This window comes from Heterodontus francisci, chromosome 37, assembly GCF_036365525.1.
Source record: "Heterodontus francisci isolate sHetFra1 chromosome 37, sHetFra1.hap1, whole genome shotgun sequence".
Taxonomy (NCBI): Eukaryota; Metazoa; Chordata; class Chondrichthyes; order Heterodontiformes; family Heterodontidae; genus Heterodontus; species Heterodontus francisci.
Window position 1 is genome coordinate 11,401,675 of NC_090407.1, and position 13,631 is coordinate 11,415,305.

General features: G+C 44.1%; 1 protein-coding gene across 41 annotated transcripts in view; it reads left to right on the plus strand.

The window, feature by feature from the left end:
• The window catches only part of LOC137352058 (protein polyglycylase TTLL10-like), a 367,140-nt gene that overhangs the window by 312,438 nt on the left and 41,071 nt on the right, over positions 1-13,631 (plus strand). For 40 of the 41 annotated variants that reach the window (XM_068017111.1, XM_068017112.1, XM_068017070.1 and 37 more), the window contains 3 exons: positions 5,439-5,524; positions 7,761-7,932; positions 10,659-10,830. In XM_068017111.1, the coding sequence (XP_067873212.1) occupies positions 5,439-5,524; positions 7,761-7,932; positions 10,659-10,830 (430 nt within the window). The remainder of the gene's footprint in view (positions 1-5,438; positions 5,525-7,760; positions 7,933-10,658; positions 10,831-13,631) is intronic. The other variant, XM_068017076.1, reaches the window with a different exon arrangement.

Consider the following 13,631-nt stretch of genomic DNA (forward strand, 5'->3'; position numbering starts at 1 on the left):
GATTGCCCATCTTTCATTTCCCCGAGAAGGTGATGGTGGGCTGCCTTTCTTGAATCACTGCAGTCCTTCTGGTAATGGTGCTTCCATGCTGGTATTAGGTAGATAATGAAGGAACAGCACTATCTGTTCAAATTAGGATGGTGAGTGAGCAGAAAGAAATGGTCTTCCCACAACATTGCTGCTTTTGTCCTCCTTGGGAGTAGAGGTTGGGACGTGCTGTTGAAGTAACCTTGGCGAATTGCTGCAGTGCATCCTTTAGATTGTACATACTGCAACTGCAGGGAGTTGGTGGTGAAGGAGGTAGATATTGGGTGGAATTTTATGCTTGCCCCCGTAGCAGGTTTGGAGATGGGGAGAGCATAATATCAGGTGGGTTGGTGGCGGGAGGGGTCCCCACCACCATCCTGCCTCTGCTGAAATTTGGTCTGGGGCGGGAAGGCCTGTGAATGGCCTTCTCATCCCGCCACCAATTGAGGCCCTTAACTGGGTGAGTAACCCCCAATTAAGGGCCTCTTCCCGCCACAGGGGTAATTGCGGCGGCCTTGTCGCCACATGGGAAGCACAATAGGAGAAACTGGGCAGGGTGCTTCCTGGCTCCGGAGGGGGGGTGGTGGTAGCGGGGTGTTGGCATGGTCGTTCAAAGGCACCTAGGAAGGGGGGGCCTGCTGAGGGCCACCCCCCCCTGCCCTTGCTGCCTTCTCTCCTTCCCCCCCCCCACGCCCCCCAGGACATCCGTCCTGCGAGATCCCTCCCGCCTTCCATATCTTAAGCCTGAATCCGGCGCCGTTCCTCGGTATCTGCTCACTAGAGCAGCAGCCACCACCTCTGCGGTGAGACTGCAGTTGCCGGCCTCTGATTGGCCGGCAGTTCTGCAAGGCCGGGATGTCTGGTGATGATGTCCTAACTCCTATGGAAGGCCCTCCGCTGTCCAGGTAAGTGCCTGATTGGCACTAAATTCTGTGGGCTCTCCGTAGAAGAGGTGACACGGGGATCTCAGCGTCGGTTTCCCCTGACGTCGAGACCCCAGCCGCCAGGATAAAATTCCCCCACATTAACCAGTGACAGGGGCACTAATTGAGCAAATTTCTCTGCCCTGGATGTTATCGAGCTTCTTGAGCTTGGTTGTCTCTACCAATAGATTTTCTTTATTGTGCTGCTGAATTAATCAGTTCTTTTACAGCCTGGAGCAGACGTCTAAAATAATTACAAACAATTAAGTAATTGTAGGCAACAGATAAAACTACAATGGAAAGTGTAGTATTTACCAGTTTGCGACTCATTTGGCAACATCAGAAGGACTGGCCTGGAGACGTACAGACACAATGGGCATAATTTTGATTTGGGGTCATGGTGTAAAACACCCACTATTTATGCATCTCTCCTGATTTTCATAATAGAATTGATAATCGGGAGAGAATTATAATGGGAGGATGATCCAATATCACCCATTTTATATTATCAGCCAGAGACGAGATCACCTCCATGTGCGTGGAGGCTGACATAACATGTATAGGGCTGGATTTTATTTTGACAGCAGGTGGTGGGGTAACCTCACCTTGACCATTTATCGGACCCTTTGCTGAATTCAACAGCAGGTAGGCAATTAACGGCTCACTGTTGGGGATAGAGTCCCCTTTAAGGGACAGGATCCCACCCCAAGAGCTGCTGTCCAATCAGAGGGCCAGCAGCTCAACAGTCCCAGCAGCGCCACTGGGTGTAGTGGCCACAGCTAGTCCTGCAGGAGGCCCGGAGCAGCAGCCATGGAGGATGCCCCCCCACCCCAGAAGACATGTCAGTGGGGTCTGGCTCGCCGGGGCCACTCAGGCAAGCCCCTGTGAGGGGGTAGGTTGTCGTTACTGAAGGTGGGGGTCTTTCTGCTGGGTGGGGTCCATGCCACCCAGGGGGCCCTACATGATTTTACCCAGCGGCCTCCCCACGTGGCAGAGAGCCCTCCCTCCCGCTGGTAAATACCTGGTGGGAAGAGGCCCTTAAGTGACCCTCAATTGGCCACATAAGGGCCTCAATTGGCCTCTGAGTGAGGAGGCTGTCCTCGACCTCCCCCAGCTCTGGTAAGATTCTGTGGCATCGGAAAGGTGATGGACACTCCTCCACACTCCCCCACCTTCCACTGCCTCCCCCAGCCCATCCCTGGAGGGCTGATAAAATCCAGACCCTGGAGTTGAAATGATAGGATTCAGCTCCCTCACTCCCTCAATTAGCATTCACTTTCTAAACAAAAACAAAGTTTTTAAATGCTTAGAATGAAAAACACACAAAGGAATTAAAGTGAGCTTCTATCATTTACCTGTTTGGTTTTTAGAAGGAGGAATGTTGATCGTAAGACTCCCTCTATAGGTTGGGGTGGAAAACAACAGTGACAGTTTTCAAACCCAGACTTGGCCCTGAGGACAGCCTGAAATTGGGTCTTGGGCCTCATTAACATTTTACGCCTGTCACGCCTTCACAGGCAGCTCGTTCATTTGAAGAGTGCATTGCTGGCTGTGGCCTGAAGTTAGGACCCAAGGGGAGTGAGGGTTGGATGAAGCTTTGAGGGGGAACGATTGTGAGAATTGTGGGACTGAGGGAGTGCTTCTGCTTCTCTTGAATCCACAGAAAGTTTTTTGTAAACATTTGTTTCAAAAGATCTTAACTATAGTTGCCAGTTTCTGTGAGAGGATCTACAATGGGTCTTAGGCTCCTCATTTCCATTTTTGCATCTATTTTAGGAAGCCACTGGAAATAGCCTGACCCAATTTTGGGTTGGAGGCTTTCTGGGGCTTCTTTGCTGCGCCCATTTTTTGCCAGTAAAACAGATAAAATAAGATCCAATTTCTACCCCAGTGTCTGGCAATAGCACAAGCTGGCACAGTAAATGTGTGCTTTACCAAGCTGTGCTGCAGAATTTATAGTTAGGTGAATGCTGGATCTCAGGCATAGAACAGAGGCCAGAGGAGGGTTCATTGGAGAGTGAATCAACTCAAGCCAACCAACTGCCTCAAAAAGCAGTAAAGGCAGAGATCTGGGAGCAGGGCGTCTGGTCATCCTCTTAGTCAGGCAGCAGTGTGGGAAAACCCGAGAAAGAGAAAATAATAATATAAAAATATATTTAAGAAATGGGGGGAGGAATATCATTCAGTGCATCCTTTATTTTGTACTTTATGTTGTTTCTTGTACCTTAGTGCTTCTCGATGGTGGATCCAATAACCACATTTCTGTTTTAGCTGCGATTCGGTGTTGTATAATTCTATACTTAAGAAATAATTTGAATAACATAAATCAAAACATGAAAAGGCAGTTTGAAACAGGGCAGAATGAACTATCTCTAAACAACAAGCCTTTCAATGAACTAGGACTTAAAATGAATTGCTGGAAGCTTGCAGCCTCACTAGTTACAGTCCTGTTATTCCCATTAATAATCTTTTAGCTGTAGCAAAATTAAAATAGTTAAGCTCTGTTTATTTAATGTTAATTTAAAACAGAGCTGTTAGGTTAATACACACTGCACATCTCATCCCTTCAGAGTACAGAAAGATATAGTAGCTTAAAAATATTCCCTTCCATTTTTCTTCTTCTCCTGAAGATGTTAACTTATGCCGAAGTACAGTTCTATAATTCCCAATGGAATAGCCCCTCAACGCCTCAAGTCATTCTGTGCATATAAGGTACAGACAGTGAGGGCTGATTCAAGAGCCCACTGAATTTAAAACTTTACAGTATTCTGGGTGCCAAGGCCCAGTATTAAAGGAACAGGAGGAGGCTATTTAGCCCCTCAAGCCTGTTCTGTCATTCAATGAGATCATGGCTATACCCACCTCTGCTCCATATCCCTCAATATCTATGGTTAACAGAAATCTATCAATCTCAGATTTGAAATTAACAATTGATCCAGCATCAACTGCGAGAGTTCCAAGCTTCTACCACCCTTTGTGTGTAGAAGTGTTTCCTAACTTCCCTCCTGAAAGGCTGGGCTGTAATTTTTAGGCCATGTCTCCTAGTCCTAGATTCTTCAACCAGTTGAAATAGTTTCTATCAACCCGATCAGTTCCCCTTAACTTCAACCGCTGAATCTTCTAAATTCCAGGGAATACAACACTAGTTTGTGTAATTGCCTCATAATTTAACTCGCAGTCCTGGTATCATTCCAGCTAATCTGTGCTGCACTCCCTCCAAGGCCAATATATCCTACTTAGGTGTGGTGTAGAGGCCTTTTCTAAGCTAGCTGACAGCTGGGCACTTTTACCTGCTTGAGGATACTGTCTTTCCCTTTAATGTTTAGATTGAGAGGATCAGATACCTCCATAGATGTACATACCTGTTTTGGTTTTATAATATTCCACTTGGCCTTGGATAAGGAAATGTAAAATGGAGAGACTCAATAATTAGTGTAAAAGTTTCCGATTGTCATTCTGTGTGAAAAAGTCTGCTATCTATTGAGTTCCACATCCTTCTGTTGTCTTGAGTGGGTTACTAGCTGCTTCAACTTTTCCTGTTGCTGCGCTTTCTGCGATGCCTGTTTCTGGCCAAATGAAGAGTGACTCAGTGCCAGTGTTTTGTGCCCTAGACTGTCTGCTCCAACTTTGGCTCAGCTGCTGTTTTGCCTCTTGCCTTTTGTATATAAGACATCAGTCGCCAGTCAGCCACTGCGACTAGTGTCTGAAGGTGACAACATGGAAGTTCCAGGATTGAAATAATAGAGTTTTGGTAAAGTTGTAAACTCTACTTAATTGTGTGTGCTGAGCTTTATGTGCTCTACCAGATAAATATCCTTCAGTGGTAATCCTGCTCCAGAGATGTAGGTCACTCTATGAATGTAGTTACCATTGCTCTCAATCTTAGATGGGACAGAACTAAAGGTACTAAAATTGGTCTCAGCGACCATATACTAGGGAGGGAAAAGAATCAGTTAGGGTACCTACTAAGCTTTCCAATGACCCCTGCTGCAAGATGTGTTTGCATTGTGAGAGGAGAGGAAACCCCTGTGATGACTAGAGTCCAATGGCAACATGCGGTCTGATTGAAGCTCTCCAGAAGCAAAAGCTGAATTCCAGCCACCTCATAGAATTATGCAACACAGAAGGAGGCCATTCGGCCCAATGTGGCAGTACTGACTCTTTCAAAGAGCTGTCCAATTAGTCCTACTCCCATTGCTCTTATCCCCATAGCCCTGCAAATTTCTCCATTTCAAGCATATATCTAATTCCCTTTTGAAAGTTACTGTTGAATCTGCTTCCTATTGGGAGGTAATTTTGCCTTCCTTTTTTTGAAGGTTTTAGTACAATGAACCAAACAACACACCACATGCAATAGAGAGAGTTCCTCTTGTTAATTGCCCATGACACTGCAAAGAAATGCAAAGTAACAACTATTAGAGCAGTCAGATCAACAGATAAGCATCAAAAATTATTCCTTCTTCATATATTGTGCTGAATATTTTCAAGGTTCATGAAACTGGAAGAATTTTATCCTGAGACATACCGCATGGATGTTAAAAGTGAACGCCATGCTTTCTATCGAGTTTTCCAAGGTAAGGTCTTCTCCCATTTTAAAAGTTATTCCTTTCCTCCTATGGCATTCTACTCCCCCCGCCCCAGATTCCTGCAACTGTTTAGCGATGCATCAGATTTGACTGGGTTGATTCACTCTCTAATTTACTATTATACCAGGCTTGCCTGCCTCATTAAGATTGTCTGAATGTGATTCAGATTGGGCAGTTATAAGTTCTTCCACTGTAAGGAAGAAGACATTGCTATTCCAGTGTCCTGTGCCTCCAGCTGACTATCAAAGGGTAATTGCAATCACTATAGACAAAGCCTTTTTCCCAATTTTACAAAAGTTGGTTCAGACAGGGTCAGATATAGTCCCTATCTGACTCTTTTCCCTTCCATTTTTGAGCCATGGCTGATTCACCATCCTTCTCCGATGACCCCTGTCTGAGATAATCTTTGTGTAATGTAAAGTATTGCAGGTCTGCTCCGGTGAGTCCAACCATTCAAAGTGCACAGAGAGCAGCAGGTGGTATTAACTTGGCAAAGGAGAGTTTTTCTTCTATGGGTTGAATAACCTTGGGACTTGGAAGGAGATGAGAAGTCAAAGAAAGTCTTAATGGTGGATTAAGAGCTCGAGCCAAAGTTAGCAGCACAGCATGGAATTGTACTAAGTTCCCACATGCTGAAAGCACAGGTGTAAAAGTTTTTTTGAAGAAGCATTGTTTTTGATCATTACAATCTCTAAAACATGCTTGTTTAATTCAATTATACTTTCTAGAATAATTTGAACTAATGAATTTCTTATGATTCAGTCCCTCTGTCACAGCTTAAGATATTTTTAGCTCCAATATTGTTCCCTGATATTTGAAGGTTTTAGAAAGTTCCGAGTAGGTTTACCATTGTTAGGAACTTTTAGAAAGCTGAGAGAAGGTTTCTGAATACGGACGTGGAGTTTCTAAAGAATACTATAACAGTAAACAGTAACACAGAGCCTCAAAGTGGGGAGAAAGTACAGCACAACAGGTAGTACTGTGTTAGCTGAAGCTCAGGAAGAGAAGAAGGTAACTGAATTATCAGGAAAGTTGACATTGGATGATGACCCAAATCAAATCTATCCCAGCGATAAAACCAGAGCATTGTAAAGAAGACACAGTTGGCAGTTAGCTCATACCTGAGACTGAAAGAGATTGTATAGGCTTTTTGTTCCTGCCATTAAAGTGACAGACTTAGCACTTTAAATGTAGATTGTAAATTTAACATTTTCAAGTCCATGCTGGTATCTAGAACATCAAACATTATCTTGTTGTACAGTTTATAAGGCAGTATAAATTTCACTTTGCTGCACCTGTTTTACAGACACAATGAGGGCAATTTTGGGGACCCACTCCCCGCGTCCCAAGGGCCCTGAAAGACTTTGGACCCAATATTGGCTCGGGTCATTTTTCAGGCATCCGTGATGGCCACAAAAAAACAGGAGTTAAAACCCCTGCATATGATAATGAGTGCCTTAGGCCTGTTTTAGGACTCTCAAGGAAATTGCACTGCCCTGAGCATGCTACGCTCAGGTTCTCCAGATGCAGATGTTGCCCAGTTAGCAGCTGCTATCAAGAAGGTAAGCTGTTTTTTTAAGTTTAATGTGCAACCAGGAGGAGCAGGAGTGCCCCTGCTCCACACATCACAGCATTCCCGAGAGCCACTGCTGGCTGGCCTGTGAGATAAGTGCATCACCTGATGTTGTGCTAACCCATATAGATCAAGATCGCAAGATAGATCCATTGGGTTCCCAGAAAATTCTGAATGTTTTTCCTCTACTGAAGATGCTGACACATGTCGGAATACAACCCCTAAAGGCACTGTGTCACTGAGTAGTGATTAGGCATGGGACTCTTCACTGACTGCCCACCTGCACCCCAACCCCCCCCCCCCCCCCCCACTCCCCCTCCGCCTCCAATCCCTGTGCCCCACCAGCCTAGGAAAACTAATGTTTCTGCTGCCCTGTTGAGATCAGCTTCTTCAGCTTGGTAGGCCATGTCTGCAGCCATCTCAAGCCATCAATAACTTTGAAAATGCTAGCAAACCTCCCCACTGCATTACCACTACCTGGACTAATCCAGATGGAGATGTGAAGTACGTTTGCCTGGACAACCCGAGTAACATTAGTTGGAATGAGCAGATCAAAACAGAAAAGGTTTGTTTTACTGCTTGTTGATATACATGGTTCAAGAGCATTATTTCTTTCTGATCTTTGTTCCCGTTCCTCTCTCTGTAATGTAGAAGGCCAGATTTGGATATCTAAACCTGCTGAATCAAGCCAAGGCAGAGGAATCTTCCTCTTGAGGACGCTTGATGATGTGACAGCCTTTTTTGAAAAACTGGAAAGCGTGGAGGAGAATCCCTATTTCAGAATGTGTTTCTACAATTCTCCTATTAACAGAATAGTCCAAAGGTGATTTTAAAAAAAAAATCCAAGTCCAAATAAAGCTACAGCTTATTTGTCTGGGTTAACACAAAAGGGGGTCTTAAATGATGTAATATGGAGTAAAAGTCCATTACACAGCATAGTCTGCAGTTGGTCCAGTTGGAGTAGGAAATTGTATGATGAATGTTATGTTTTAGGGTATCTTTATTCTAGTCTTTTCTTTGTGGCATTTATCTTTCAGATTACTCTGTGGGTGAATTCTATTAATGTTAGACAAAGATGCTTCAGTTGTGTAACAGGATCTGTGGGCTATTTAATGAATGGGAAATCTAGCCCAAAGGTTATTGGAATGGTGAAAATGCAGGGAGGAGGGAGAACATGTCAGTCTTTACCTCAACAACAACCGTTATATAACCCAGAAGAGAAATCGTTAATGCACCTGAGTGACTTTTTTGAAGTTTCATAACAGTAACTATCCAACATTTAGCATCAGTTAACAATCTCTCTCAGAATAGCTACCCAGCTCAAAACACTATAGTATCATCATTGACTGTACAGACTCGGATATCCATATCATGCGGGGAGGCGGTGGCCGAGTGGTATTATCACTGGACTAGTAACCCAGAGACCCAGGGTATTTCTCTCGGGACATGGGTTCGAATCCCACCACAGCAGAAGGTGGAATTTGAATTCAATTAATAAATCTGGAATTTAAAGCTAGTCTAATGATGGCCATGAAACCATTGTCGATTGTTGTAAAAACCCATCTGGTTCACTAATGTCCTTTAGGGAAGGAAATCTGCTTTCCTTACCTGGTCTGGCCTACATGTGACTCCAGATCCACAGCAGTGTGGTTGACTCTTACATGCTCTCGAAATGGCCTCGCAAGCTACTCAGTTCAAGGGCAATTAGGGATGGGCACTAAATGATGGCCTGGCCTGCGACGCCCGCATCCCATGAAAGAATAAAAAAAAACTGTCCATGGCCTGCACTTGTAGGACATTCTTAAGATCCAGCAGGAGGAGTGACTGGGGATACTTGCACCTCTAGTGGCACGCACTCAACAGTGGGGAACCATCCACATCCTTCCCTCCTCTCAGTGGCAGAGCACTTAGAAGAAGCACAAGGTTTAGGAAGTAGGAAACACACCACAAAGTGACGAAGGAGACTCGCTGGGACAAAGCACACTGAATGCAGCAACACCACACTCTATAAGGGTTAATAAAATTTGAATTGCCTGATCCCAGAATATGTTCTGAACTTTTGGTGTGAGACTGATTCTTGGATAGTGATAGAGCTAAACCTTTATTTGGCATGAAAGTTGGAACGTCATGCATCAGTGGTAAAAGGCTATTAAAGAACGGTTTGGGCAATTGGATCCTGCCTGATGGCTGCAGTAGTTTCAGCAGTTCCTTCAACAGGCAATTCTTTTCTCTGATGCTCAGAATGATCTTCTTGTTTAGTTTCTTGCTGCAGGAGTTTTGGGTCTGCCTCGACAGGTTTCATCAGACAGGCCCAGATAAGTGACCCTGACTCTGTATACACAAGCGTCAGACGTGTCTAAAAGAAACTTCTAAGGTGCAGTGTCAGCTGTGTGTCGTCTTCATTTTGCTCTCTTTCCCTCCACCAGAACCTGAAAATAGGAGCATACTCACAGCTGGGCCGTAATGAGCTCTCTTAACAATTGCAGCTGTACAGTCACTGATAAAAGTTGCAGTGCCGCTTTAAGTAGCAGTCAGGAAGGCTCCATTAAGTCTCAGTAACTTCCTTAGTTTCTGCATTGTTTTGGTCTTGTTACACAATCAGTTGCTAAGCAATACAGCAATGGACCTAACTGAAGGGAACACACCTTTCTAGCCACACCTGTTCTGTACAGGGGTTGAGCCTATTGAAGGCCATTTCCACCTCCAGATTACATTATATGGAAGAACCATCATTTAAATGAATTATGCACAGTCAATGCAAGTGCTTCCTGTGAATAATGGCTGCGTTAAGCAGCATTATTTGATTTAGGTGTGCGTCAACTTTCAGACCTCCATTCCATAATTAAATGAGTCGTTGGTGCTCAATGTGCATTAGTGTAGTGGGCACAAGCCCCTTTAACTCCGTCGCTTTTCCGTTCCCCTGTAGCCTGCAGGCTTTGAACCCTCGGTTTGGACATGGAATGCTTTTGCAAAGGGAGTAGTTGAAGCACAAACTATTGCATTGTTTAAGGGAAGAGTAGATAAACATTGGAAGCAGAGAAACAGACAAGGCTTTGAGAAGAGAGTGGACTGGTGGGATTAGTTTTGCATTGCTCCAGCAAAGAGCTGCCACAGGTATAATGGGCTGAATAGCCTCCATAGGTGCTGTAATATTCCTTAGATTCTATGTGGTCATTGAATGAAAAAGATATTTTAAAAAACTCCAGTTTTTATCATCTAGACCTTCACCTTAATAACCTGTCCATGAGGAAACAATAGATGATTTTATTGTTTCCTATTTTACTTGGGACGTTCTGACCAGAGCATCGAAAGAAATAAGGAAAAGACACAGGAAAACCATGAGGAAAATCTGGAAATATAGGGAAAATATGAGCGAACACTCCCCCCAATCAACGTGTGCAACTTTGTGATAAATGCCGCAGAGATAAAACCAAATCTCTGTAAGTGAAGTAATGGAAAATGTCCGATGCTGCTTTAGATAGAAGTGCTGAGAATGAAATATCTGTCCATTGAATTATACCAAAAAGCCTGTGCATTTTACCCAAACAGATATGTTGTCGAACCCTTACTCCTGGAAGGTAGAAAGTTTGATGTCCGCTCCTACTTCCTGATCGCCTGCACCTCGCCCTACGTGACTTTCTTTCGTCATGGTTACGCCAAACTGACCTGTAATGAATACAATCCAAATTCTGATGATCTGACAGATCACCTAACCAATCAGGTAAGTTGGATATGGCGTGAATGCTATTGCTATGGTTACCTGCCACACACTCTGTCCATTACGTGTTCCGCCAGATGTTCAGTTCCATGTTCAATTTCACCCCCATATTCTGAAATTGATAATGTAAGTAATGAAAGCTATATCTGGGAAATGCTTCTTTTATTTTTTGGAATAGTCGAGTCTAGATTAATATCGCATTTACTTGACATCATTGCCTTCTGAGATACCCATCCTTTTGGAGACAGCATTGCAGTGTAAACAAGGCAGTTAATTTCATTTCCTATTTCCAGAGGATAAGAGGTGGGGAGGAGCTGTACAACTTGGCTTTTGGATGCCACTTTTTGTTGGCTGAGGGCAGGGCAGGGTAGCTGAGCTCTCAATTTTACATTGTTAGTCTGTCCAGACCTTCTCCAATGACACAGTCAGAATCGGAGAGTCGAAAGCGCAGCTTTAGGACAACTCAGCATGTAGTTGGTGTCTGTTTCCAAATCCACTTCACAGTGTAAATAGGGTGAAAAACAAGCAGTGGGTAGCCAATGTGGGCAATTAAGGGGTCTATTTGAGGCCCCTTTCCTGCACCGACTGGGATTTCCAGTCGGCATGTGGACGTTTGATTGTGGAGGGGCTGCTCCTCCACAATCAAATCCAGGCAGCTGTAGTCATTTTAAATTTGAAAAAATCTGACCTTTTCTTCAAAGGGTGCCTCCATGTAGAGATGCCCTTTCTTGCTCCGTAACGAATCGGCAGCTTCCGCCTCGGTCAGTGGGGCTGCTGATGTGTCAGTGCTGGTGGGACTCCCATTGGCCTCCAGCATTGGGAGCCTGCCTGACATCCTTAATTGGACAGCAAGCCCTCTCTCTGGCCATTAATTGGCTGACACTTCAGGATTTGAGGTGAGCATGTTTCACAACCCCCCAGAATGGAAATCCCGCCCATAGAAACAGCTCATATTCCTGAAAGGGTGGTGGAAGCAGATTCAATAGTAACTTTCAAAAGAGAATTGGATATATACTTGAAAATGAAAACATTTTCAGGGCTGTGAGGAAAGAGCAGGGGAGTGGGATTAATTGGATAGCTCTTACAAAGAGCCAGCACAGGCACGATGGGCCGAATGGCTTTCTTCTGTGCTGTATGATTCTATACCTGCAATAGAAGAGGGAATAACAAATAAGCTTGTCCGTGAAAAAAACAAGGATATTTAGTTGGAGCACCAAGCTGCCAAATTAATGATAGTTGCTTTTTCTCTTCCTTATTTTTTTTTCCTGATCTTTCTGCCACTTTAAATAGACTGCCATTACTTTTTTTTTCTTGATTGTCTGTCCTCTGCTCAAAGTGCTGGCGCCTCCGAGGGTACATTTCCCAGGTATTTATGCTGTGTCACACCATACCCAAGTGTCCATGCTGTCAAAATATGGTGGATGCTGGAAATACTGAGCAGGTCAGGCAGCACCTGTGGAGAAAGAAACAGAGTAAATGTTTCAGGTCAATGACCTCTCATCAGAACTGGGGATAAAAGGTTTCATGGTACATTTTGTCCTTTAATCTCTCCTGCCCCCCACCCTATCACAGACCTTGCCTTTTGTTCTTTTACCCACCCTCCCCCCTGTCACTTGCTCAAAGCCTATTATTTCTAACTTTTCCCAGGACTGATGAAAGATCACGGACCTGAAATGTTAACTCTGTTTCTCCCACCACAGATGGTGCCAGACCTACTGACTATTTCCAGCATTTTCTGTTCTCATATTGGTCATGCTTCATGTTTGAGTTTGGCAGCCTATTGTACCATGGAGGCACCACAACTGTTCTCACCCGACCTTGTCACACATGGAAGTATTCCATTGCATTCAGGACAATCAGAAGGTGGGAAAAATAGGATGTTAGGACACAAACGGCTTGAAGCCCAAGACCAAACATCAAAAGTACAAATTATTCAAGGATGCAAATTGTGTTTCATCATCTTGTGTGATCCATTGAACTTGAACAGTTCAGAATCCTGTTTGCATTACTGTGCTTATCCTGAGGAGTTTGTTGTTTCTTTACTGCTTGTTTGTTCATATAGTTAGGCAGTGCACTGGGTATTTTATCTGCTCAGGTGAGACCAGGTTGCTCAGCTGAATTCAAGGCAGGTGTTCATTAGCATTGTGCAAATTACCCAGCAACCCTGGAGAGGGGGGCTAAAAATACCCATCGTGGTGGCTGTTGACAATCTTTTCTGAAGCTCTGCACCCCACCCATCTCTTGATATTTTGAATTTGTTTTTCTATATTTAACCCTTCAAAGGCCTTCTAGGACTTCTCAGAGTGTTTTTTCACAGCGATATCAATAATTCTGTATCAATATTTGTTGCAATAAATAAATCTATCCAATATTTCCATCAACCAATCAAATCTGTGAGGCATGAGATTAGGGCTTATCGGGGCAGGGCCGATGTAAATTTACTCTGCAACTGACCCCGGGTATACATGATTCCTTCAGTGCTCAATGTTGTGTTTGGGTTTAAAGAATATGCAAGTGTTCAATTCCCCAACACCAGCATCTCTCGCTTTGGTGTGCATGGAAATTACACCGCAAAGGCTAACTGCAGCATTTCAAATTTCACCCTGGCTAATCTTGCTGATTCAGCACAGACAGGGGGCTGAAGTTGCAACCTCTTCTGCATGGCTGAGATTGTCAAAATCAGTGTTGGACTGCCCCGTACACCAGGGGTTCTGAAATGGCTTGACTGGAGACTCACTTACAACATATTAATCAGCTTAGAATCCAGAATGCAAGTGAGTCTAATCATAGTATTAATATTAATT